This window comes from Nothoprocta perdicaria, unplaced genomic scaffold, assembly GCF_003342845.1.
Source record: "Nothoprocta perdicaria isolate Ctin4 unplaced genomic scaffold, notPer1 scaffold_283, whole genome shotgun sequence".
In the NCBI taxonomy this organism is placed as follows: domain Eukaryota; kingdom Metazoa; phylum Chordata; class Aves; order Tinamiformes; family Tinamidae; genus Nothoprocta; species Nothoprocta perdicaria.
Genome location: NW_020455514.1, coordinates 123,830 through 151,680, shown reverse-complemented (window position 1 = coordinate 151,680; position 27,851 = coordinate 123,830). Strand labels below are relative to the sequence as shown.

The following is a 27,851-nucleotide window of genomic DNA, read 5'->3' as shown; positions in this document are numbered from 1 at the left end:
AGCAGGACACAAAGAGGCTCAAACCTCCATCCACCAGCGCTTTCCTGAGAACAGGTAGGAAGGACTGAGCCTTCCCTTTGACACAGACCCCTGGATCTTCTGCTGCAGCACAGGAAGGCATTCCAGGCTGCTTGCTTCAGACCCTTTTCCTCAGTGAAAAGAGCAGACCTTGCTCTGTGCACAAAGCTTTCCCTCTGTTTTAAGGGAAATATTTTTCATTACTGCTCTTTCTTGTTGGGCAAAAGAAAAGGAAAAAGAGTCCAGTTTCTACTCGATGATTCCATTTCCATTTGCCATAACCAGTACTAAGCAAGAAACCTGTAACTGCTACTCACAATCATCAACAGGGCATGCAATATATTCTGGTACCAGCATAACCAGCAGCCTTACAAGGTGGAGGAGTTAAATCCACACCTGAACAACAGAGTTTCGAGCCCTGGTCACAGCCAGAAAACAACAAGTGCTGCCGCATGGGTCATTCTCGGCGCAGTCCTGCCCAGCGCCCGCTGCCGCAGGCAGCACCGCATCTCCCGCAACCCCTCTTGGTGCAGACGAGTCAACAGGAGGCTTAGAGGGACGCCTGGCGGCTGTGGCACCGCCACTCCAGCCCTTAGCAGCCACCAAGTCCCACTGGTTGCCTCCCATGTCTCAGGGGAACAGTAGTTGTCTCAATAACCCAGCTGACTGGTCATCAGTGAGCAGGGTGGAAAGGGGGGAGCCAAGGAGCGGAGCAGAAACTGCTGCTGCACTCGCAATGGTACTGCATTAACCCGAGATTTTTATGTTGATAGACAGTCTGAAAGGGATTTTTAATATATTTTTAAATAGTTCTGGATTTTTTTTAAATAAAAGCAAGAACTATTCAGCAGCATTTAGCCCAAAACCAGAAAAAGGGAAGGAAAAGCAAAGGAGAAGGGAACTGTAGTTGACTCCATGAGACACAGTAGGATGCAAGTGAGGGTATTTCATACAAGATGCAGCACTTACAGCACATGGGAGCTAAGAGAAACACATCTCAGAGCAGGTAAAATGCCTCATCAAATCCTGCTTTGAATCAAGCTATTTAGACTGTTGGTCTCAGCTCAGGAAAATCTGCTGCTTGCCAGCACATCCCTTCTTGTTAGAAGCTCCACCACCCCCAGCTGTGAACTTTCCACAACCCAGCCTTGATGACTGCAACAAAAACACATGTCTTAGGGGTGGCCTAACTGCTACTCTTCTGGGATAGGCTGTTTAATTGACCCATCTAACCTCCCTCTTTAATGTAATTTGAGTATAGTGTTTTCCCACTTCTTGCTCTAAACTGCAGAGCATTATTGCAGTATGATTTTTTGAACATCAGATCATCTTTCCTTACATTCAGGAAGCCGTCCTGGCCTTTATCTGTGCTTGACTTCAGTTTTACTTTGATATTTTATCCATCTAAACATCTAAAGCTCTACTCATCTGTTTTATTCTGTCCTATCATCGGGATAATCCTTTATGTAAGCAGAGCTCCTACAAAGTGCTCCTTTTGCTGGAGGTGGATTAGCATAAAAAATAATAATGCGCATCACATGGGCTGTTTTTTTTTAGTTGCCCCAGAAGTTTTTTTTTTTTAATTGGCAGCTGCACGAAGATTTGAGATTTACTCTTTATTCAAAGCTAACCTCAACCACACATATAGGATCATACTTTGAAACGGAATTTAGGTGCACACAGTTTTGAGGAGACCCCATATCTATAAACCCCATATATTTTGATGCCAGTGAGGCACTTAACCTGTTGACTTGTTTTTGAAAGTCTCACAAGGTGCCAAGTTCATGGTTTTAATTGAAACACCTTTGTACATTTATCCTCGGGGCCTACTCCGTATTTCACATCTATTACACTTTGGTTTTGTAGGTCAGAAGACTTCTGAGAGTGATAAAATCTCATAATCACAGTGCAAAAAATGATCAACTTTAAAATTTTTTTTTTTAACTTAGGCTTCTTGAATAACTGCTAGTAAGAGTATTTTTGTGGGCAGACAAGGGCACGTTTTTCAGAACTGCCAGACCCAGAAGCACCCTGCAGGGCAGACTAGAGCAGGCTGCAGAGCAGGGCTGCTGTCGAAGGTCAAAAAGCGCAAGTCAGGGCCCCCCGTCCCACGTCGTTTGCTTGCAAGGAAGAACAGACTCACGGAAACAACCGCTGCCCCACGTGCAGTGTTTTGGGCTCAGCCCTCCCTTGTGTTGTCAGTGCCCAGGGCCACAAGTCGTGCCCGCTCGCGGGGATCTCACGAAAGAGGCTGCAGTCCCCGTAGCTGGTGTCTGCACCAGGGCAGGGACAGGACAGGGACGGGGACCCCGTGGAGCCCCCAGAGCTGCTGCTCCTGGGCCACATCCCCCCTGCGCGGGCAGGCTGCACAGGAGGGAGCAGCGTCGCGGTGCTCCCCGAGCTGGCGCCCGCTCCCCGAGCAGAGTGTGCAAGGAGCAGCGGCAGGAGGAGGCAGGTGCCCGAGCGCCCGCTTCCCCCAACAGGCTGCCAGGCGCTTTCTGCTCCGTCTTCCTCCCCCGGGAGGGTTTCAGGCCATCACGAGGAGCTGGGGCTCTTGAGCAGCTCTAATTGAGGCCGTAGGTGGCCAGCGAGCTGCAGAGCAGGCACTGGGAGCGCGGCAGAGGAGGCCGTGACAGCAGCACGGCCAAGGAGGCGGCCTCCAGGAGGCTGGTGCTGGCGCTCCAGGGCCTTCCTGGTATTCCGGGCCCTCCCTGAGCTCTGCCTTGTCCATGTGGACTCCCCTCAGTTCCTCACGCTCCCCTCTAGTTCCCTGCACTTCTCACACCGGGGAGTCCCCAGGCAGCAGCTCTGGGCCCAGCGCAGCTCCCGCCTTGGTCCCTTTGGGGTCCCGTTGTCCCCAGCGCTCACACACCTGGCGGGCACCCCCTGCAAGGGAGCCCTGAACCTCTGCCAGGCCCCGGGCATTGCCCAGGGCTCACACACTGTCTGCTGGGCAGCTGCTGGGGGCTTTTCATGTGCTGGGAAAGCTGCTTCCCGCTGAAGGGGCCCCCCCTCCCCTGGGCACAGCACCCCTCTGTGCCGGGAGTTACTGCCATTTACACACACCTTAATGGGTAGCAGATGAAAAACACACAGGGCCTTCAAACACCAAAGCTGTTGCACGGATAAAAGCAGTTGCACAATAGCTTCAAGCAGAAAATGGTCTTTGTGTAATCACAAAGGCTTGTTAAAGGGAACTCCAGCATTGACTTCTTTTGCAGTTTTCAGCTGTGCTTTGTATTTTCTGCCGCTGGGATCTCAAAACAATCCTTGGCAGAAAACAGTGACTTTAGATTTGCATATTTTAGAAAGCCATAACTTTATCCGTAGGAATTAATTTGTAACTGGCTACGCATGCATTCCCTTTTATCACCTCAACAAGCAAGCTGTAGTGCCTGCTTTAATAACAGCTTGCTGGGAAATATAAAGGAGCATAACTTTTTGCATTCAACATATTTTGATAATGAATTCCATGTACTGTTTTTCTCCTCAGCCTTAGGGAAGGCTGAGGAATGTGTCACTATCTTCAAAGACAACAATCAGACTACGGTAACTTTAAAAAAACCCACACATTTTGGATTTTATTATTTTTAGTCCATTTAAAAAAAGACCAAAAGGGTTTTAAAAAACATTACCATCTGATATACCCACTATTCAGTAAAAACATACTAGATAATTGAAGCATATGCATCGTGTTCTTTTACAGTTGGAGTCATGAAACGGCTTGTATCTGCTTTTGTAATCAGAGCATTTTTTTCTTCAGATAGGGCTTGTGTTTATACAGGGTACAACGTGGCCTTTTCAGTACTTCTGTAGCATTGCCAGAAGTTTTGAAAGGTTATGGCAAGCAAAACCACTATTTTTTTTCTTCGCTGTTTGTACTGACTTCATCAGCGTGAGCTCAACAGATAAAAGAACATGTTTCAACACTCTCCTCCTTTGTATTTTGCTGTATCTTTGGCTGAGGTCATACCATGAGATTGCGCTGGAAATAAGAGTTAAACGTTAAGAGAAGCATTGACTCTTGAAAAGACATACGAAAAAACCCAAACCCTAAGACCTAATGCAGTCAGGTTATTTCAAGGGGACTGCTCTTGGCTTGGAAAGGCACCTCCTGAGACGTTGTGTGCAGAGGATGAGCAAACTTCCTTAGCTCTAAAGCAACTAGTGCACAGAAGAGAAAGCCAGACTGGAAGCAAGGGCCTCAGCCTCATCCAGGAGCACTGCCCGTGTACCAAAAGCTTTCCGAGGAGCGAGCGGGGCAGCGGCAGCAGACATCCTAACGGGGAAGAACTGAACCAGCAGCCATCACACACCCGCCACTGCTGTGTCTTGGTGTTGAACCAAGGAAATGCTCTTGATTCTACCCAGATGTAAAGTGGTAATGTGGCCTTGCTCAATACTAATGCCAACTAAACGATGCATTAGTGACGTCCTCACCTAACTGGAAAGCAGGTACTATAAGCAGAATGTTCTTCAGTTGTCCCGTGTCAAACGCATCTCTAGGTGCAAATGTTCCCCTGTATCAGCCAGTGCGACGGGCCGGGCTTCGGAGACGTAGGGAGCACATCAGGCCATCAGTAAAGCTAAGCCTGGACGACACTGTTGAGTCGCCGCACACACAGTAACGTGTGTACATCTCACAGCAGCTACAGAGGAACAAAACAGGCCCCGAAGAAAAGACATTTTCACTGAGATCATGAAACTAGAAACCAGCCTGATTTCTAATGTAAAGACAAAAACCAACACAAATCTTTTGAGAGGAAGAAATCTCAAATAACATCTCTCCCTACTGCGGGGCTGTGTTTAAGAATGAGATGTTTTCTTTTTTAAGACATACTTTGCCCCTAATTGACCCTTTTAAACTACTATGCTGATATCTGACACATTAATAAAAGCCAGTATCCTTTGGTGATAAATGATACAGGCAGGAGGGTACAAAAGCCATACAGCACATTTTGAACTCAAAACAATACTTCATTAAAAAGAGACACATGAAATGAGTCAGTATTTATTCTTTCTTCTCGCTATCCTCAGTGATAGGGTCTGCAGGAGGCTCCTCAACGGTCGCACTGTTGCTCTCTGAACCAGTGTTGCTATCACTGGTCCCCTCCTCTGCAGTGCTATCGACCCCTTCTTGGCCACTCTCCTTGTCCTCGGGGGTGGATGTTCCTTCTTCACCGTTCTGCTGGTTTTCTGAACTCTCTTCTGGATGAGGCTCTTCTGTAAGAAGATATTTTTCCATGTTATTTACATACCAGTACATTTATTTAGATTTTCCAATGGGAATTGAGGAAGAAGAGACATCTGTACCACTTCTAGCTACTTCACAGCAATTATTCCTGCCTTTTAGAGTGTGCTGTAACAGGCACTGCTCTGCAAACCACCAAGTGCCTGGCATGTCTGCATCGTCCTGCCATGTCTTCCTCAAACACACTAAGTAGAGCCCCGAGAAAGCAACGTGCCCCCTTAAACCAGAAACACTAGAATCAGATTCCTCAGCACGCTCTGCCTCAGGCTCATGCTGCTATGACAGGGGGCCACTCCTAAATACATTATTTTTTTTCTAATGTCCCTGTAGTGAACACCTATAAAGAAGTTTGAAAATCATTTTATGAGAGAGACATGGAAAGAAGTGCATCATCCTCGCTCGACATCAACAGCAGAGCTCTTCATGAAAATAATCCCAATCTAAATGATGGCTCAAAAGTGAATTAGATGTAGAAAAGGTTCAGAAATCAAGCCTTTTTTTTTTTTCCTGGGTACACCATGTACTAAGCATTACATACAGGCCTTGTGATATCCTTTCCTCTCCCCTTTTATAAGGGAACAATTTAATGAGAAGAAAGCAAACACCTGTGTTCACCAAAATGAAGTTAACTGTTCTTAACATCCTGCTGAATAAGCCTTTCTTGCCATGGACAGCAAGAATGCAGGACACTCCTCTTGCCTAGGGTGAGGCTCCACTGATAAAATGTTGATCCTCTGAAGCTTCTGAAGCTGATCTTCACGTGCAGTTACCTGTCTCCATGGGAGTGTTCTCCTCTTCTTTCTTCTCCTCCATCTTGCTAGCTGCCTGTTCTTCCTCAGCTGCTACATTATTTTGACTGCGCTCAGCTTGCTCGGCTGCTTCTTTCTCCCTTTCCTCCTGCCTCTTGCGAGCCTGTTCCTCAGCTTGAGCAATTTCAGCTGCGATTTTTTCCATATCCACTTCAACCTTCAAACTGCAGAGCTAGCAATAAAAACAAAACAAAATTACTATCCAAGTTACACTGAAAAACATGAAAACCCAGTTGTAAGTTCAGTCATTCTACATGCAGCACAATCCTTTCGATTTGACAAGGTTAACATAAGGAGCTCCAGGAACTCAAGCATTATTATTATTAGTCCATTATTAGTAGTAGTATTATTATTTTTGAATGGAGACAAGGACAGAGCAGGACGTTCTCTGTGATGGCTTTAGGTGACTTTCTTGTATGGCTCTCGACAGAACTCAAATAGCAAAGGCCGAAAGCTCTGACATTGGACTGTCCCAAAACAACCACTACTGGTGGAGCGTGGCACGATGCTTTCCGACACCCCCACACTTCATGCAATTTAGGACATGGCCTTTCATTTAGCTGTGAATATTCTAAAAGAACTAAACACAAGTGGGACAGAGTACATCTAAATACCGGTAACTACAGGTTCCTAAGAGTACGTGGAGAGAAGTGCAAGAGTTGTACCCTTTTGAGCTCGTTGTTAAAGGATTCTGTGCTTTCCAAGAACTTCCTCTTCTTCTCTTGGTGACGCTCTTCGATTTGCAGAAGCTCAGCTTCCAGTTTACGCTGGAAACGAAATTGGTAAGCAGCTTAGCATGCGTCAGCTCAAGCACTGGAGAGAGTTTACTGTTGCATTTAAACATGTCTAAACCAGCACTTTAAAATGGACCCATGTAATATGTTAAACATCCTCACGCCAAAATGTTTTCTTTGAACTAATACCTAATCACTAAGAAGTTCATGTAAAATTTAACAAAGCCTGAATAATAAATGTGTTTATGCAGCAACTCCTGATGGCTGGGTATTATAAATGAAAGGCAGGAGGTACTTCAGGTCAACAGTCCACTATCCTCAGTGTGCAAGCTCTGTGCTGTGTTTTCTACTACACTCCCCATAGATATATGTGCCCGACACTTCAAACACATTCTCTTAACATAAAAAGACTGATTAACTTAAAAAGCCTAATTTGCAGGGATAACAAAAAGCGCAGAGGGCAAAATCTCACATCCTGGCACTCCCAAGCAAGCCCAGAGCGTGCAGAACTGACACTGACACGCAACAAGAACAGTCATGTAGATGATCAAATGACAGGAGACTTGGAGTACAGCCTAACATCGTGATGTTTAGCTGGTTTTGTATCATTTATCTTTACCTGATGAACCATTAAAGATTGAACCTGACGTTTAAGAACTTGCATTCTCGCCGTAGTGACAACGGAGCGCACATCGGGCACCACGCTTTCACTCAGGATCTCACTGATGAGACGATGGTTTCTTTGAAAACGAGCTGTAGCTGTGTGCTTCATAGAAAACCCATCATCATAATCTGAAACAGAAGGTTTAAATGCATTTGCTTTAATTCCACAAAACCAACAGCTGAAGTCTTAAGAGCCATTCCTCTGTAAATAAGCTTTGTACACCAGATCAAAAAGGCTTTTCTTTTAAATTGGAGGGAAATGAAAGCCTGTAGTAGTAAGACATATGCCTAATCATCACAGGTAATTTATAATTATGTTAGAATATCATTCTAACTCTCTTTTTGGTTAAAAAAAAAATATATTCTTGGTACATTTTTTCCCCCTCCCTCTAAAGAACAGGTTTTGAGGTAAAAAAAATATACTTTGGGAGAAAAATGCAGATGAACATAGGTAAAGTGCTGGTCTCCTTATAAGCTAAATTGGGGATAAAAGACATGTTAAATTATTTAACTAATTAACATTGTCCTGTTGTATTATGAATAGTACTAGGAACTCATTTTAGAAGTAAAATTCAGTTTCATGCTACAAAACAGAACAAAATAACATCTAAAACTGTAAAATTTGCTTCCCCATATCTAGCAGCTCTCAAAAGCTTCTACCCTACAGAAGAGAGGGAAGTCTTCCTAAGCTGCGACGTTCTGTTTGTTCGAGGAGAGCAGGTAAGCGTTTTAACATAACAAACCAAACACACACTGCAGTTTTGGTACCAAGATCTTGTCTACAAAGCAGACTCAAAAGATTCAAGTCAAACTAAGAAGCATGAATTAAAAGCAGAGTGATTAATTAGCATTAAGGATTGGCGAGGACACAAACTTAAGACAACACTCCCCTGAGTATAATTCACATTTCACTAATTAAATCAGTTAGTTAAAAGGCATGGATTGCCTTCCAGAATGTTGTCATGTAGGAAAGTCCAAAAGTAGAGTTTATTTTACATGAAGTTTTCCTAATGGAGATTATTCTTCCGCTATTCATAAATTCTAAAGCAGAAACCTAATACAACGTGCTGGAAAATGCTACCAGAAAAAGGGCATTTTCATTAGTTACCTAGTATTTTTCATGTTACGGCCAATTTCCCATTGGAGTATCCAATTTTAAAAGGGAAAAGAGAACAAAGAGTGGGAAGACAGTAGATTTGCAAGAGACAAGTATTAAGCAAATTACTCTCGCTAATAGTGTTCTATTACTGTCTTCTCAAAAAGTCTTCTTTTACACTAAGTTTCTTAATCCTAGTGACATGCAGGCTAGGACAAAACCAACATTTGTGTCACAGAAAAGAATTCGCTGTTTCATCCCAGATATGAACAGATGTGACTTAGTGTAGTTTTTTCTGCCCGAGTTAATTTGAGCAGGTAAAGCAGAATGGGTTTGGAAGTCCCAAAATGACAGCTTATGGAAGCACCACATACATGTGCAGAAACTCTGCAGTTACCTCACACTGGGAAAAGTGCTGTATGTTTTTAGGGTATGACCCTAAAAAAGGGTATGTTTTTACCAACAGAAAAAAAGGGGGTGTCGGGAAGGGTGTAACTGCCTGAGTACATTTTTTACCCTCAGGTTTTAACAAGTGTTTATTTGATCAGCCATTTACCATAAATTTAAAAGCAGAAGTTAACTTCTAGGAGTCTAACTTCTAGCAAAGGGTGGAGTGTATTTCCTTAAAGTCAAATAAACTTCAGGGATTTTCTCATCAACTTGTCAATAGCAAGAATAACTTCTTTTCTAAACAATTTTGAATGACGCAAGTTGTTGAACACGTTTAACGTTCAGGTCCTTTTGATCCTGTCAGGACTCTGCTTGAGTGTCAGAATCATGTGCATGTGGTAATAAAGCACAAAATTGCACTCTAGCTGGATTAAAGCACGCATCTAGGCATTTTGCAGTTTATATATTAAAACCATTATGCAGTTCTGAATAGGCTGGTTTCTTTTGAGTTATAAGCGGTATTTCATACACAGTTAAGGCTAGAAGTTCTATCATTTGCTTGTCCTCTTAATTTTTGGGAATACAACAAAGGTGGTAGCAGCACAAGGTAAAAGGAGATCACAAGAAAAAAGTTTAAATACTAAATAAAATAGAAAGCGGGGCATATTAAGCACTGAGGTTATCCTGATCGTTTCCTGTGTGTGGCATCTGTTTCTTTATCCCGTTGATCCTATGATGATCCTATGGCTCACTGGACGTGCAAACAAATTCCATTCTGCTTACCGTCCGGATCCTCTGCGGGCTGGATGCTCATGTAGGGTTCACCTTTCTCCATGCGCGACTGCCGCTGGCGGCTTTCTTCTTCCAGCGCGGCCTCAGCACGACTTTTGGCATTTATGTAGGCCAGGTATGCCGGGGAGTTATGGTAGGCCTTCATGGACTCATTGTACTCTATCTGAAACGTGACCAATAGGGGTTGATGGCACCATTGGACAATTCCAGGCTTGACAGAATTAGGTGCAACTCAACGAGTAGTTATACAAGGAAACTTATTCTGAAGCCTCTGGCTCATACAGAATTACTTTGCGCAAATGGCTTCTTCCAGTTTTAGATATTAGGGCTAAATCGACACTCATATTTTAAAAACACTGATTGAGCTTTTAGATATGCTTCAGTTGTAATCCCCAAGAAGTCTTATGATAACCTTGTTATTGACATTAAAGAATAAAATTAAACACTGTAGAGCAAGGTACTTATGATCTGAAAAACTGCTTGAAGGCAACTCATTTTGCTTATTTGATCATTCTCAATACTTCTTTGGAGTTCTAACTAAATCTTTGATTATGATTTCTTTCCCTGAATCCAATACATGAACCAGTTTTGCAAGTAATTTATGTTTTTGAGTTCTTTGATCCATCCCTGCACTGGGATGATACAGAATGCTGCAGCCAGACTACTGTTTGTGTAGCAGGACTGCATCACTATTTTCACCTTCTTTGAAATATTTTCTCTTTCAAATTAATCTTGCTTTAATTTTTTCCCTAGTCTAGATTTGATATTGTGATTTGAGGTGTTCCCAATGAAAAGCAAGATGTATTCTACAATACTGTTACAAGTACCTAAAGGTGTTTTCTTTATTTTTTTCTTAATAATTGGAATCCTTCTACCTCAAGAATGCAAAAATATAATCAAGACGGCCCCTGCCCCAAGGAGCTTACAATCTAAGCATTGTTACCAAGTTAAAAAGTATAAATCCTTGATTTTTTTTTCTTTCAACTAAAAGAGCATCCAGTTTTGAAGCACTTTTCTAGTGACTTAAAGAGCTCTAAGCTCCTCAGATCAGGTTCTGCACAACCTCAGATGCCTACCATTTAAGCACAACAAAGCAAGTGGACAAGTAACTCTCTGTGGCTTAGGAAAGCTGATGCAATAACAGTCTTGTAAAAGTCCTCAACACTTACCAACCTAGACAAGATGTAGCTGTCATCTTTTGTCATGAAGATCAATAAAAACAAATCAAATGGAAGAAAGCCCTAAAAAAAGGCTATCTTTTTCCTATCAAGAAAGGATACTCTATGCCACAACATGAAGTTATACCAGATTATACCTTAGGAATGAACTCCTACGTGACTGGAAGTCTTTTATGAACACGTTCATGACTCAAAAGTAGTAGTTGCAGAGCACCAGTTTTGAAAGAGGATTTTGGTGTTGAGACAATCTTTTCAACACTGATGTTGTACAATCAAATCCATTCATTAAACAGTTTAAATTGACACAATTATAAATACTTCATTTTGAATTAGGTCTAAAAACTGACCAGTCACAGTTGATGTACAGTTATTAAAAAAAAAAGTTTAAAAGACGTGTCAGGGCATATTTCCATTTAAGTTACATATAGGGGGGTCTCGTGAATGCCTCATATATATCACTGCATGGGTAAGATGAATTTTTCTTCTCAGACCAGTTCCTAGAAGAATCAGCTGTAATAAACATCCCAGATTTCTTCCATTTACCTTTTCAGCTTCATATTCATTCAAATACTCTTGCTTCTCTTCATCAGTGAGATCTCGCCACATTCCTCCAATAATCTTGCCAATTTCCCATAACTTCAAATCAGGATTGGACGCCTTCACTTGGTCCCAGACCTTAACAGAAACAGCTGGAGCTTTACTAATGATATCTAAATACTTCCAAATTAAACATTTTATATTGTCATCTCAGTGTTCTTTCTGGAACCACCATGAAAAAACAGGAATAAGTTAGGAGTGAGTCTGGCTAAACTATCTCTATTATTTTCTGGGGCAGAAGGTCAGTAGGAGGCCATCTACGGAAACGGGCAACTGCTGAAATGGCTTTGGTTTCATGAGAATTGTGCCTTTAACCCTCTCAATTCTCTTCTCAAATGCACATCGCTGCATCTCTGGGAAAAAAAATGCTACTGAGTAAGCACATCCAGCAGTAGGTTATGATAAAGAGCACTGAGCTTTTCAGATCTGAATGTAACATTTCAAAATATTTTTCAGTCTTGCTGATCAATTTGAGTTCCAACAAGTTCTGACTCCACCAAAAACGTTTCTAACTTTATAGGGAGAAAAACAAAAGGAGCGAGCTGCCAGTGTTATTTCTTGCTGTGAGAGATTAGAACGCCACTTGCCTTTTTTTGTTGTTGACTTTTTGGCCTAAGACAGACATGCTGGTAAAGATACTTTACCAGGAGTGGAAGAATTTCCTTCTGGCTCACCCGCTGCAGGCAGGTTCAAATGCCCTCCCCAAGCCCAATCAGATTTCGTGCTCCCCACGAGTCTCTCTCTCCTACTTTCTGTCAAACGGTTCACAGAATAGCGAAGCAAACGTTGCCACAGGCTAGGTTGGTGAAGGAGAACATGCAAAGTCCACTCATTGCTACTCTTCAGTCCAGCTACAGCACTGTACCAAGCCCAGTTTACTGCAAGGAATACTTTCTCTTTATAAAAAGTTCTGTCATAAGTCACAGGAACTTCTGAATGTGGCAGGGTGGATCCTTGTCACCAGACAGTGGTAGTAAATTATCATTTTAGAGAATTTTTTTCCCCCCAGGAAATTGGCAACTGCATGAACAGATTACTGCTGCCATTATTCTGAAGGGCAATGCATCTGTACTTTAAAATTCACTTAAAAGAATGTGCAGGCTGTGAGAAGTAAAAGTTTAGAAGCTGAAACTAAGATAATAGCGATTAATTAATTGTTAGCACAGACAAACACTAGCTTTTATTATTACTTGCTTGACACTGTATACCCACCTTCCGGCTGTACCTCATGTAGGGCATCAGAGGCTTATCTGGGGGTTTGGGGGGCTTTGGAATGGTAATACCAGAGGACGCCTACAAAAGAACCGAATAAAGCCATTCGTTAATGTGATCACTGCACAACTTCCATATGCACTAATTCTGGAATACACTCATTCTTGTGTAGTTAAACAGGAAAAAAAAACAAATAACAAACAAATTCACCCCCCATAATTACCAGAACTGCAAACAGGTACTACAACCAGTTCTCAGAGTAATATCTTTCCAATCTAAATTTGTCCTTATGTGTCTAAGTTTACAGAGTAGTTACTAGACAAATGTCCAAAGGGGCTATATATTGTAAAACTGAAAGGCATAATTTAGAAATTGGTGTGGAAATGTCAATCCCAGCATGTTGTTTTTCTCACTTCTGACGAGCAACTGTTATTGTACCTGTTTTGACAAATTTAATGTGCCTTCTGGGGATGGGGAATGAAGATAAGGAAAAAAGTTTTTTTAAGAGCATGATATTATCTAGACATTTTAGAAATGTTTGCTCAAATAAGCACATATACATTTGTTATAGAAATATATTTTGGAATTTTTAAACTCTTTAATATAAAAAGAAAACGTTACTATGCAACTGATCTCTCAATATGGGTGTTGTTTGTATCCAAGCTGTCCTGCAAGTGTCCGAATTAGACCGAATATCCCCATGTGCTCTTATCTTCCTTTAGGTTAGTACATCAAGTATGTGGCTTGCACTAAAGGAAAGAGCACTGACTAGTCAGCATTACTGATGGGAAGTGGCTGCATCCACCCATTCCTGTCCCCTCAAGCTACAGAGCACCTTAGAGCACAGCTTCGTAAGGCATCGACTGCAGCTTCTGAAAACCTCAGTTCTTCAAGCACTTACACGTGTGAGGATGTCCACTGTATTAAGTGGGACCATTTTTATGAAAATACAAAGAAGTTTCAAACTTTCCAACACTATGGCCATAGGTTAACCAAATACTTGGATCTGGCCAAAGCAGCTAGTGTTCAGTATTCAGCTTCCAATTTTTTCCTCTGGATACTTCATTTTACTGAATTTATGAAGCTCTATGAAACAATGCATACAGAATTGCATATAGATATAAATAATGTACATGAGGTATATGCATTACCAAAATGTATACATATATACACGCACAGATGGATTTGGAAAACATTAACGGAAATTGTTCAATGCTTTTAAATTAATAGGAATTTAAAGACACCATACATATAGCGGTATATGCATGGCAGAGAAGGCTGCATATGCTTATGACATACAGAAACAATGAAAATTCTGAGACAACACCTAATTTATTCTCTATCAAAAGAGAAATATCGATGTTGCAGCTGGTACAGGACAAGTCTTTCCTGTAAACGTTTTAATAAACCAGATGAACTTCTATGGAAGTTTACAGAAGAGTCATAAGGATGACTAGAGCATCAAAAATGCCATCGATTGCTTATTAGTTTTTCTTTATGCTATATTCCAAATTGAAGTGTTTTGAGAAAGTTTTACATGAAAAAAAACCCTTAAAAATATAAGACTTAAAGGACCGCTTTATTTTTGGTTGTGTTTTAAAAGTTTTAGGGATTTACTTAATTTTATTGTGTTAGTTACTGAAAAGCTACACTTTCCACAGGTTGTTTTCCTTTCCTGACTACACCTGATGCTCAGAACTTTTATCTGTATTTGAAAGAAACTGCTACCTCTCTCTCATCACTTGAGTCCATCTCACTTCATTTATACCCTGAAAAATGGATTTAACATTCATTTGCCTCATACCCACAGAGTACAGAATAAAGACTTGCATCTCCTGCGTGACTCAGTTATATGACACAGTAACTACAGACGTTCACCAGTTTGGAAAGTATCTTCTTTTTGTGCTAATAAACCTCAATAAAATTAGTAGTTCCCTCCCTTCAAGAATAATTTAGACTCACATACTATAGATCTTCTCCCTAAGTACTTGGTGGCCACTGAAGACCATGGAAAGTCCTTCTTTTTCGGATTCCCTATCGCACTTCCATGTCACACTTTTTCCCTATTGAACAGAAATCTATTTTCCTGTAGAAGGTTTCACAGGGAAAGGGAAAGAGGGGAAGGGGAAAATCAGAAGTAATTTTTGTTTTATAAAAAGCGGCAGCAGCCAAGATGCAGAAGAACCTAACTCTAAAGCCATTTCTGGTCAATTCCTGATGTTTGCCGGATGATGTAATAGTTGATTCTCCTACCGTGACCCGGCTGTTGGTGCCCGGGTTCCCTCCCAGCCTGTAGTTGTTGTAGGCCAGATGGCTGTATGGATTGTATCCCACAAACCCTGGTGTGCTGGGCATTTGCTGATGGAAACAAATGAGACAAAAACACGAATGAGAAATGAGCTCAAACGAGGAAAACACAGAAATGAAAGTGAACTGCAATATGACATGCAAAAGCAATCAGAATTTAAACAAGCAAATGAGGTGTAGCAGTTGGTATCTTCTTAATATGTAAAAGTTACTCCAATATAAACCTATCAAGGAAACAGGGTTTTTAGCCAAGTGAAACCAATGAAAATCTCCATCTAGCCTTATTTCCATCCCCCTGCCTTTCCAACAAGCATTAATTCTAGCAACAGGAAAGAATCTCTCAAGCAAAGCACCATCTGTGCACCACTAGCAATATCGGAAGGCTTTCTTGATGATCTGCAGTATTTAAATATTTTAGGGAACTATGAGATTAGAAAACCGAGGACATGATGATTCAAGGAGATGTAATTCAGTTATGAACTAGATTGCTGAATGACGGAGTTGAACCACTGCAATAAAATCCATAGGTTAGAAACTACAAGCTAATCTTATCAGATCACTACTTCATTGAATCCATTGAATCTTCATTGACTCTTGAATTGGATCAGTTTGTTTTCACCTGCAGTACTGTACAGAAAGCTTAATTCTTTCTAATCCCTCCCATCATCTACATATAAATCCGGATTGTAGTGGTCCTAACATTCCATTACATAGAGTTTCATGTTTATTAGGCACTCTGGCCCTAACAGGAAACATATAGATCAAGAGTCTTTCAAAATAATTTGCTCACTGCATCCATTACAGATCATTTCCCCACCATCCTCCCAGAATAAAATAAATAAATTAATTAATAGAATCAATGAGCGCATTCAGGAACACCGGAAGAACCACTGTGGCACCTACACAGATAAAACAGGGAGCAAGAAGAGCCTATAAACTAAACTCCATTCACTTGCAAAGTTCTCAAGCATATGTGGACACACATAGTTTATTTATTGCTGGGCATACAAGCACAAAATTATTCTTTAAGAACCAGTCTTCAAATGCATGTTTTATTGCCAAACTCTTAACAAGGCCTGTGTGCCCGTGATCGTGGTATACCCACTTGCTACTTAACAAGCTGTGGTCTTCCTGTAGTTCACTACCACTACATAACAGGTTTGGAATAAAATGAATTACATCTCCAACAAAAGTGGATGACAACCGTTGCAAGCTTTGTGTGCTTAATTCTTCATTTTGCAGGCTGTGTGCTTAATTCTTTATTTCTGCAAGACAGGTGTGAATATTACACGGGAATTACCTATCATTACATTAGACAGTTGTTACTACAGATATAATACTGCAGTGAGAGGGGACTGTTCATGCTTAGCTTAGAGCATTCACAGAAGCTGGAGGCAAAGTCTGTCCACTGCTGTTTTTTTGACTTGCATTAACAGAGCACAGACCGTCAAGGACTGTGTATGCAGTAATTTATAGAGCGCACAAGATCCTTATAAAACAGGCAATATGTCTCGTGTTGAAGAGCTGAAATTGCATGTACTCTTCTAAAGGGTACTGACTCGGGTTAAAAATGAGGAAAAAAACCCCCACTCAATATTAATGGCCATATCAATATACTGCATTTAACATCTGCAGCCATGCTCAGTCCCAAGGGAAGCAATGTGCTCTATGTGTTCGCCTGGTTCTTGATGCAGGAATCCAGTTGTAAGAGCAGAAACCATCAGTTTTTCTAATATTCACAAAAATCTATAGAATTGTGTACAAAATGAAAACTTTCAAACTAGGCCAAAAGTAGTATTTTTTTTTATTTTCACACGTTTTTAAGAACATTCTGCTTATACAATATAGCATATAATGCAGTCTGGCACAATGAATGTGAAGGAGCATATTTCATCTAGATTCCATCCTGCACATTTCATCTCCGATACCTGGATCAAAGCTTTCAAATTCTCTTTCATCAAGCATTTCACCAGCATCTTTTGCACAGAAAATTAGTGCAACCATCTCCTGTCTTGCATTTGAGGATTACTGCATTGACATTAAAGGAGAGCAAATGCTACAGAACAGATATCTTTGCTTTCAGGTGCTTTCCTCCTGACCACACTGAACGTGATTCAAGGCCATGTTTTGTGTTTCTGTAAAGTATCTTTCCAAAACGGAGTAAAATACTTCTCATGCAGAATCCAAAATACCAGCGATTTCAAAAAGTTTGAATAAGATTTGCACTGTGTTTGGTTATTCTGCTCCAAAGTGTGCCTGTTATTACATTCTACTGAAAGTCAGGTAGGTAGGTAGAAAAGAAACACCAAGACACACAGTATTTGCCCATGGTTTGGTAAAAGCTGGGTATGAAATTTCAGACTTAAGTGTGTATCAGTTTGCTCTTTTATATATATATTATATAGATATATACACGCACACACACTCACAATTTGCTTTAAAAAACTGTTAAGATGGATTTAAACAAGGCATATCACGTTACCAACGAAACACAGTTAGTTTATGTTGCCAGTGCAGGAAGCTGATGCACCTTCAGTGTTATTGCTGTGGGAGGTTATTAAAGGCTGCATCACCAGATCTGTGTTAAGGAGAAAAATCTCTATACTTACGGTTGCGGGAGCTGGGGTAGGAGGCGGAGCATAAGATGGCCTTTCTGTTGAAAGACAAATGCAAGCAGAAACATTTTTCTTGAAAATGCAAAAGAATTCCTAAAGGCATCCAGACTGCTCAAAGATTTAGAGGAAAAGAGAGAACCTGCATTCAAAAGTTTCCCCTTATTTAGCCTTTTATTTAGGCATAAAATTAAAGACTATAAAATGCATTTAAATGCATTTTTAAAAGAAAGTAAACAAAAGCATAGAGCAAAAAGTATTTAGGATTAACTCTGATGTTTGAATTTTCTATGAAAACCAAGATTTGGACACAAGAAGTAGTGATTCCTATTTTACAGCACGCTCAGAGACAAACAGGAAGAGGGCAAGTTCTGGTCACACTTGAGAGGTCAGAAATCATCACCAGCAAGATTTAAGCCCAAGAGTTTGTTCAGAAATGACTACGCTTCTTATCACTCCTCTTTACACAAGGAATAATAAACTTATCTCACAGGTAGTTTCTGCTAAATCAGATCTTTAGTTCATCAGATTTAAGAAGAAAAATTTGAAAAAAACTTACTTGACATTTTGACAGTCAAATTTTCAGCCACCTGACATTATATTTGTAATTCTGAAAAACAAGAGAATATCATGCTATTTAATATCTAGCTTTCCCAAATCTCTGAAGCTTCAATTGTTATCATTAACAACTTAAGGAAAAAAAAAAGTTTTGGAATAAAGACAAAACAAGGTTTCTTGGGAACTAAAGGATGCTCTTTCAAAGCATGTGTGCTTTCCAAGGGATCTGTCCTTAAAGAGCTGTGCTGCAGAGACATGTCTTATCTCCACGGTCAGGAATAACCAGGGCTTCAGGAGCAACACTTTACCCTCGGAACTGAGGATGACATTTATCACTGTTTTACATGGCCTGCTTCAGGAACCGGGACTTCACGCACACAGGGCCTCGGTACGCGTTTCTGTGCTGTGAAGGGGAGCAGAAACCGCCGCACCGGCGGAAGCGACCGGGTCGCGGCGGCAGCGGCCCCTGTTCAGCGTAGGCCGCGCGCGGAGCTTCGCGCCTCGTGTTCTTATTTTCCCAGTTTTTCACCCCAAAACGCTCGCGGAGCTTGGCGGGGCGGAGGCGCCGCTGCCGCCGAGGGAGCGCGGCCGCTGCCGCCTCGTCCCCGCGAGGGAAGCGCTGCCCGCGCCCCGCGCTCGCTCCGATCCCCCCCAGCGCCCGGTACCGGGGGGGCCGGGCTGGTCCCGCCGCCTCCCCCCACAACCCCGCTCCCTCCCCCCGCAGCTGTCCCCGTGCCGGGGCGGCGGTGGGGCCGGGCCGGGCGAACCCCCCCGGCTGGGCCCGCCGAGCCCCGGCGCCGCCGCCGTCCCGACTCACCGGCTCCGGGCCCGGCCGCGCTCCCTTTGTTCCCCACAGCGCTGGGGCGGCAGCGCGGGCCGCGCCTGCGCCGCCGCACTTTCCACACGCAGCTCCCGCACCGCACGCCGGCGGCGGCGGCCGCTCGAGTTCCGCTGGAGGCGTCGCCGGGGTCGCCCCTTCCACCGCGGGGTCCCCACCGGGCGCGAACCTCCAAACTCCGCCGGGAAGGAAGGAGGCCCCGGCGCGCCGTGGCGAATCTGCGGCACGCGGCGGGTAAGGGCCGCTCCGGGAGCTGTGCGCAGGCGCGGCCTCCGCCCGCTGCCGGAGGGAGATGCGGGGCGCCGCCCGCCTACCTGCGCGTTTCCCTCCGCACTTTCCACACCGGCACCCACGTACTTCCCGCCGAGGCTTGGCAGCCCCCGCCCGGGTTTTCGTTAACGGCTCCGGGGCGGTCGGTGACGAGGAGGGAGCGGCTGGTTGTAGCACGTGGTCTCTGTGCGGCGAATCTGCCGTTCGGAATGCCCAGGCAGAGCACGAGGAGGGCGCGACCGTTGGCGCCGCCTCGGGCAGCGACGCTGTGAGGAGAGGGAGCGGGCGCGGGGCCTGGCCCGACGTCCGCCCTCCCTCGGGATACCGTGAGGAAAACTGAGGCGTTTTCCCGTGAGGGGAGGCACAGAGGAGTGCCCTGCAGCACGGGCATGTGCATGGGGAAGGCTGATGCCGCGGGCCCTGAGAAACAGTTCCAAATCTGTGCAGGTTTTGGACTAAACTGGGCAGAGAAGCTGAAGTACTTGGCAGAATTGTCAAAGACTGTGAGTTAGACAAGGCATGGAGCTCCGAAATAATCTGGAACAGGTTACTGTGGAAATGCGAGCGGAAAAGAAGCGTTGTATATGGAGGTGAAAAGCTTGCGTGTACAAGCTTTGATTTACAAGCAGTTCTGAACGTCAGAGGAACAGGAGCACGTTCAAACATCAGTGTCCCACATGTGATGGTTTTGTGCACTGAAAATTGTTGAGGTGCCTGAATTCAAAATAAAAAGGTTGGGAGCTGAGGTGCGGCAGTGTGGCTAATGAGATGAAAATCTTGACACCTCTAAAAGAAGACTTTTGGTGGACCTCGTGGATATGGCAGTTGACGGAGAGCCAAACGGTGAACGCTACTGGCAAGATAAGAAGCAGAAACATACATTGATTTTATTTTGATTAAAGGAATAGGATCCTCCATTGCTGCAAGTCAGGCTTTTTTCCTGATGCCAACACTTCATCTAAACAAGTTTGTCTGTCTCCCTAAACACATTTCAATGGATGAAGAAAGAATAACCCTGCCCTTATCTGTGTACACTGTATCTGTGACCACAGTGAAAATTCGTTGAAGAATTGAATGATCCGTAGCTTCCATTTGGTAATTAAAAGAATATAAGAATCCACCGGTTCCTCAGATTATCACCTAAATTTAGCCTCGTTTCAGTCCAGCAGCTTAACACCATAGAATTTTGTGAAGAACAGGTGAGAAAGTCATTGTTAAGCTGTTAAATATAACCTAGTTTTGTTCCTGATTTTGACTTCATGCATTCCTCTATAATATATTAAGAACATCGAGCTGAGTTACTGAGCTGCACTAGATAAGTTAAAAACACAAGGAGCATTGTGGTCTAGAGACATGTACTTACTTGCAGTGTATTTCTTCTTGTCTGCTGTCTTTTAGATGGTAAACTTCGTACGCTAGATGATATCTTTACTTTTTTTTTGGTGCAACGCTCAGAACAAAGTACTTGAGATCCAGTCAGGATTACAGGATATACTAAACAATAATAGTTGTTGCAGGCCAAGAAGGATGCGCACTCCGCCTGTTATCATCAAAATTCTTAGCAAATTTAAGATTTACTAATTGTACAGAAGACTTATAAAAAGCACTCAGCTGCAGTGCTACAGATTTTCTCACTTTTTATTGTATTTTTTTTTGTTAGTCCGTTCTTAAGATACACATATCAAACTCAGAAAATATGTATGGTCCAACTTAGTTTTATTACTTTTTATTGTAGTGCTATCATTTACTTTGGTAAATTCATATCCCTGTTTAAAGTGCCTTAAAGCAATTAAAACTTAGTTCAAGTATTGTAAAATGTACACAGTATAAGCACAAAGAAACACTGCATAGTGAAAATGGCAGGCTATTACATTCAGGATGCCAAATACTCAAGTATTAACAACACTGGATCCGTACTGAGGCTAATGATACATATTTTAAGAGCATCTTTGCATATATTTCTTGTTTTGTTTTTAGAAAATGTTTTAAAATACATTTTGGTAAGTATGACAGTTGTGGTATAAACTATTGCAAGGTTTCATCAGTCATTATGAGTATGCTACAGTGAGTAATTATGAGGATAAAATATGTAATTCTCATTTCCAGAAAGAGAAAGCAATTTCTCTTTTACAAAGACAGCATATGTCAAGATATAAAGATATAGTTTAACTCTTAAATACTTGATGTAATACTACAAAATAACAATAATAATGAGAAAATTAAAGAACCATACCCAGAGTAAAAAACTAGTAGAAGTTAGATTCTGAAATCTAACTCCCTTGTCCTTCTCCCTTTCCTTTAAAAGACTTAACATTTTAATTTTATTAATCAAAGTACAGACTTGCTAAGGTTTTATATTCTAGCAAGATAGAGACCATGTAAGTCGCTTTGCAGTTTATTTCCAGAGCCCATTGCAAATGACCCTTGTGTTAATTTGCTGTAGGTTAAGGTTTGATGGAAGGAATACTGCAAGACCTCCTCATTACCAGCCTGACTTCAATGTCCGGGAGCATTTTCTGCTTTGTGTGTAAGCATCCTTCGTTGGTTGCTGCCAGGTGGAGATCAAAGCGCAGTGAAACTGATTTTTTCCTTAGGCGAGGGTTGTCCTTAAAGAAGGAACCTTCCCATTCTTTGATAACTTCATCCACTTTTTCTGTCCTGTAACCAGAAAGCAAATGTATTTGTGATCCTTTAGGCATTATGCAATGCAAGTGTTCAGGATTGCTTTTAAAATGTAATGAGAAATTACATAATAAGAGTGCCAAGTTATTTTACTTGGATTCTGAGATCCCAGAATTCTTGTCTTTTTTTTTTTTACAGTTGCATTCTCAGGAAAGCTAAATAAAGGGCAAGATTTCCTTATTTTTGTACTTTAAGTTGACATGGATGCAAAAGAAAGCCATTGCTCTAATGGCATCAGGCAGCTTGCTGCCAAGGAGGAAGTTTGTAATCTGGTCTCAAATTGCTTGCAAGAAGCTGCTCTGCTACAGCGGGCAAGACAAAATTTGTGCAGCTGAAAACTTTCAAAAAAGGGAGAGGTGAACAATCTAATTCTAGCTTCAATCCTCAGAATGTAGTTCCACATAAAATTAGAAAGAAAAGGCTGAACTGAAATATGGAGAAGAGAAAGTGCAGCTGCTTCAGTGATATTTAGGCACGGAAATATCGAATATCACCAGTATTGATTTAATCCTGGAAATGCATTTTAGGATCTGTTTTTAAATTATCTGTGCAAGATGCACAAATTATGTGTTAAAATAAGCTTCATGTATGAAACGTGTATTATTAGACCATAGGCATCTATTTTTTTTAATACAAATTTATACATGGTTTCAGCAGGTAATTATAGTTAAGTATTAGTGACATGGTACACTGCAATTTATATTAAATGTTATGTTAGATGCAAGTGTAGAAAAGAATTAAAGAGCAGAATGGTGCAATCCAACACTAGTAGAGTAAGTTAAGATGAACAGTATGTACTAAACAGGCTTCTACATGCCTACCGAGGAACCTAGTTTGTAAGTTCCCTAAATTTACACATGTAAATATAGATTTGTCTTATAGGGACTTTGCCTACATGATATCATCTCTTTTAGCTGTAACTACCTGAGTTATGAATAGCATAATTCTTGTAAGAAATAGAAATTCCCAATTAGAAGCATCATTATGATATCAATAGCTTATTAAATAAATATTAATGAAGAGTCTTTACAATCTAGTTTATTAATAACATTTCAGTCAATGTATGTTACTATAGAACATCTTATCTCTATATAATAAAGCATGCTAATAAAAGAAGTCAAGATAGTGAAAAGCAGTGCCCTAGTGCCCTCCATTCACTTATAGTTGTTACTTTATTAAATTCACGTTTATCTTACTGTATAGTGCCATGAGCTTCAGCACTTTCCTTTGTAATATTGCCATCTAGAATGGCTTGTTTTGTCACCAATTCCGTCTTCTCTGTTTCATGCTTCTTTACACCATCTATAAAAGAAAAGGTGGATGTACCAGGCATACACAAATCGGAAATTTTTAGCATTATATTGTTTTTGCTGTGAAAAATATGTGATTTACTACTTAGGAAACTCAGGTGGGGGAAGAGATTTTTATAACAAACTCACTGGAAGGCAGCGTAAAGGCAATCTTGCTAGTAGTAGGCTTTTTGTCATCCTTTTGGTCAGGTATAGAACAACGAAACCTGCAAAAGGAAAAAATACTGCAGTCATCTAATACTGAATTATTTTAATCTACAGCTTGTGTTATGAGCAAATGGGGAAAATCTGAAAAATGCAGGAGCCATGAGAAATTCTGGTCGACCGTAATAATTACTTGTTAGGATTTCTTATATTTTGGGTAGAAAAAGTTGGTGAAAAATTTTGTGTATATTTCACCATTATTTTTTCATTTTCCCTCAGGTTGCTCTTAGCCCAGAAGAGTATTTGACTTCTTTGAGCCTGAGTTGTGTATCTGAGCTTTCACAGAGTTAAAAGCATTAAATAGGAGACTGACCCCCTGTCTGGGCCCCTATTGTGCAGACGCATGCTGGGGTTTTGGGGCTGAAGTTCCCTGTTTTCTCTAGCAGTGCCTAAGGGAGGCAGCATTCCTTTGAAAGCCATTATGTGTAATTATGTGAAGCAAATGATAATAGCATGTAAGTCTTAATGTATGTATTGAGACATTATATATACACATATTTTCACTTTAAAAATGTTATTTACAAACATAGATACAATGAAAATACAGTATTTTCATTGCAAATTGGTGAAAATTAAATGATTTTCACAGTTGCTGTGATTGGAACCCCAATTGTCTGTAGAAAGCCTACAAGCTAAATTCAGCAAAGCAAATAATATACCTAAACATAAACATGAAAAAAACAGAGAAATGCTTCAGGCTTTGTAAAATATACCTTTGAGTGCCTTGGAGCTTGTTCATGAAATCATTTAAAATGTTGTATTTTGAGCGTGTGCATATATATATGTGTGTGTGAGTACATATACATATTCATATAAGATAAAATGAAAACATTTTAAAGGGTTTTATAGTGTAAACTTTAAATACATATGTAAACATGTAACTCAGTGATTGGTTCATGTAACTACATGATGGTTAATTATGATGATTAATGATGGTGATTTCAATGAGTTCTGGAATTAAGTATGAATTTGAGCATTTCTTCTCAGCAAATACCTGTTCTCCTCTTGCTCAAGCAGACTGCGATATGTTGCTATTTCCTCCTCCAGCTTCATCCTAGTGTTCAGTAGGATTTCATGTTCTTGAAGCTGTTTCTCAATCCCTCTTCTCACTTCCTGTAGCTCTTTCTCTAAGCTTTCAATCTCAGCTTCTAAATTTTGAAGTTGCATATGGTACTGCTGCTCTGTGGCACGCAGTGAACGTTCCAAACCCTTTTCCTGTTAAATTTAACTCATATTTTAAGATTTAGGAAGTATGTGTAAAGATGTAATACATACTTTTCATTAGCAATCAGACAATGTATTTTTAAACCAGTTCTTTTAAGACTATTTTTAAGCAACAGAAGTAAAACTTTTAAGATAAAACTTTTGCTGTTAATCTTCTTTCTAAAATACATATTGATTCAAGATAGAATTAAAAAATGTAGCTTCTTGTTTTACCAGCAATTCACTACTAGTGTTTCACAGGTTGCGGGATTTACCTGTATCATTAAGATGATAGTCAGCTCAGTGTCACAGGAAAACTGAGCAGTCTATGCGCTCTGCATCCTCCCTACGTTACCAAATTTAGTAAATTTTGAGTATCATTTTACCATGCTTACCACAGCATGGAGCGATTCAATTTCAATTTGCATATGGTGCCACTGCCGTCTGGCTTCACTGAGTTCTGCTCTGGCTGCCTTTAATGCTTCTGCATCTCTGTCCATTCTTTTAATTGTAGCTTCTTCTAGCTACAGTAGATACAGAAAAGATAACAGTATTAAAATATTTAAATAATGTAAAAATGCAAAAATATCTCTAATTGCAGTTTTTTTAGATTCATATTAACTTGGTAAAGCTAGACATGATTAATTAATCTTTTATGTATGGTATAGTGAGCATCCCTCTATGCTGCTGCGGGGGAAGGAAGAAGGTGGCATGCTGTCCACATGTATGCTCATACCTTTGGTTTTATGCTTTAGTTCAGGTCTTGGCAAGCAAGTAAAATAAAATACGGCTTTTTTTTATTTGGTTTTGTTAATACACTAGCTTACTGCCATTTCACCAGCTCGTTATTTTGGTGAAAAATCTACATTTGACTAATGCACAAGTGAACACTTTTCAGCTCAGTATTCTTCCGTTGTCCTTTGGTGCTTAGATACTGCAGAGTTAATGAGACCAGAATATAGCAATAGGCTGGCTGCCTTGTGCCAAACACAGGACAGAATTTGACTTAGTCTGGTTTATGGTTGCTCTGTGTCATTGGAAGGCTGTGTAGATTAGCTAACTTGTGTTAGGTACTTTGGCCTGGATTAATAAACAAGTCCAAAATTTCTGCAGTACCTACGTACAGCTGAGAGATATAATGCATATTTTTCAGCCTGGATTTCCTGACATTTAGTGGTTGTAAACGGTCTTTTAGAGATGTTCTCTATTTAAATTTGTAAGTGTGTTTTGATAACCTTTAATAAATCTCCACAAAATAATAATATTTGCAGAAATTATGACAGTTTTACTGAGAGCAATATAAAATAATTCTTGAGAAGATACACTTTTACAAAAGTGCTAAGAACTGTAAACCTTTGTATAAATGGCTTCTGTCCAGTCTCTTCGATTTCCATGATACTCTTTTCCTTTGGGATGACTAAATGGAGCTATGCACGTTACTGCATATGTCATCATTTTTTAAATCACAACAATATCACCATTGCAGGTACAGGAGAACATCCAGATGCATTACCCGGTATTCCTTCCGTGTGCATTCCACGCTCTAGACAAAGCATACGGCCCTGTCTTCAAGCTCAAGTCTTACTGCAGTAAAATCAAAATCCCTTCCCCGCTGCTCTGCTGCATTGCAAAGGCAATACTGTACCTCCTGGCGAGCGAGGCAGCACTTGCAGAGCGCGGGATCGCCTCCCTGGCAGGTGCGTGCGTGTGTGGAGCCATTACCTGCGTCCTTGCTGAGCGAGGGGTCTTTATCTGATTTCTGGTGGTGAGCCTTTCATAGTTTGCCCTGATCCCACCGAGGAGCTGGGATAGCTCCATTCCCTTCCCATCCTCCACCCTGGCGAGCGGAGCCTCCTTGATAGGGTGAGGTGGCTGCTGCAGAGCCCGGCGCCTGCAGTGAGAGCAGAGCGCGGGGGGAAAGTACGGGCAGATTTTAAAGCTGCAGAGCTCTGTTTTGGAGCAAGCACTGGAAGGTCAGAGCCTTTCAGAGCCTTTCAATAGTTTTCTTTTTAATTTCAAATACGTATTACTTTTGCAGTGATTAGCGTGGTGATATAATATGCTGAAACTAATACATACCATGTCTTTGTGGTTTTGTTGCAGCATAATTGTTATTTTTTACAACCTAACCTTTTTGCAGAGTTGCAAGGCAAAATTCAAGTTGCATGGCTTGTGAGTGTAGCGATAGAGGCGAGGGAAGGGAGCGGTGTCCCGCCGGGCACACACACAGCTGGCAGTGCTGCTGCCACGTGCCTGCCCAGGAGGCTCGCGGAGCACAGGGTACATGGGGACATTGCCCCGTTGGCATCTTGGAGAGTTTGCAGGGCTCAGCTGGGCAGAGATATGGCTGACCAAGTGCAGTGCTGGTGATTGTCCCTCTTCGAGAGCATCAGGCTTCAGGCAGCCTTTCAGCTGGCATTTCCATGGGCTCGGAACACAAAAATACCCAGCCCTGCTCTTGCAGCTTGTTGCAAGGGGTTTGCTTGCCTTTTGGCAGAAGGATCTGATGAGCAGATGCTGAAGACAAAGATGTGCGGTCCCAAAAAGTGTCGGTCCTGGTGCTGAAGGAGATTACAGTGTCTCGTTGCCTTCTGTGTGTTCACAGTCAATGCAGAGCGTGCAAAGTGCAAGATCCTTACACATTCTTTGGAGAGCTACTGGGAGGTAGAAGAGATAGGTTCCCTTTTTGCTGTTCTGTGATTTCTGTAAATAATATATTTTTATAAGTATTGTACCACTTAAAATTCTGCTTGAGTGCGTAAGGTTTCTTTGCTCTTGGCTCTGCTTTTGGCACCTGTGAAAGAGTCCTGTGTTTCAATCCTATTTTTCTTAGTTAGCTGCTATTCTTTGACAGACTGGGACTGAGATGAGACTGTTTTGCTGTCCACCATCTTTTCCACAAGTGTCTTAATTCTAGTTCAGTTGATTTTAAAGACAAAATACACTGTTTCTCATTCATGATGTGAGAGTATTCAGATAATATAAAAGAAAAAAAAAAGCAATTAGAAATCAATCAAAGAAATTTGACATGTTAGACCTTAAAGCATTTTGAACTTTAATATGAGGAGCCTATGTATTCAAGCAAACAAGAATATTAAATGTAATTTTAAATCTTCCTTTTCCTTTG

The 27,851-nt window shown here is 41.4% G+C and overlaps 2 protein-coding genes across 3 annotated transcripts; both read right to left on the bottom strand.

Annotated features, from left to right (window-relative positions):
* Positions 1 to 3,657: 3,657 nt before the first annotated feature.
* Positions 3,658 to 19,102, bottom strand: SMARCE1 (SWI/SNF related, matrix associated, actin dependent regulator of chromatin, subfamily e, member 1). Its single transcript, XM_026041371.1, has 11 exons — positions 19,035 to 19,102; positions 18,219 to 18,269; positions 17,657 to 17,700; positions 14,994 to 15,098; positions 12,741 to 12,821; positions 11,475 to 11,606; positions 9,745 to 9,916; positions 7,432 to 7,604; positions 6,744 to 6,845; positions 6,040 to 6,250; positions 3,658 to 5,241 (listed from the first exon to the last, which is right to left on the bottom strand). The coding sequence occupies exons 2-11, from the start codon at positions 18,223 to 18,225 to the stop codon at positions 5,030 to 5,032; spliced, it is 1,239 nt and encodes a 412-aa protein (XP_025897156.1). The 5' UTR covers positions 18,226 to 18,269; positions 19,035 to 19,102; the 3' UTR covers positions 3,658 to 5,029.
* A 2,017-nt stretch (positions 19,103 to 21,119) lies between these two features.
* KRT222 (keratin 222) lies at positions 21,120 to 26,542 on the bottom strand. 2 transcript variants are annotated; one of them, XM_026041356.1, is made up of 6 exons: positions 26,447 to 26,542; positions 25,120 to 25,248; positions 24,516 to 24,736; positions 23,447 to 23,523; positions 23,204 to 23,309; positions 21,120 to 21,983 (listed from the first exon to the last, which is right to left on the bottom strand). In XM_026041356.1, the coding sequence occupies exons 1-6, from the start codon at positions 26,540 to 26,542 to the stop codon at positions 21,770 to 21,772; spliced, it is 843 nt and encodes a 280-aa protein (XP_025897141.1). In that variant the 3' UTR covers positions 21,120 to 21,769. The 2 variants fall into 2 exon arrangements, with proteins under 2 accessions (XP_025897141.1, XP_025897142.1); XM_026041357.1 differs by lacking the exon at positions 26,447 to 26,542 and adding an exon at positions 26,238 to 26,314.
* Between the last annotated feature and the right edge of the window lie 1,309 nt (positions 26,543 to 27,851).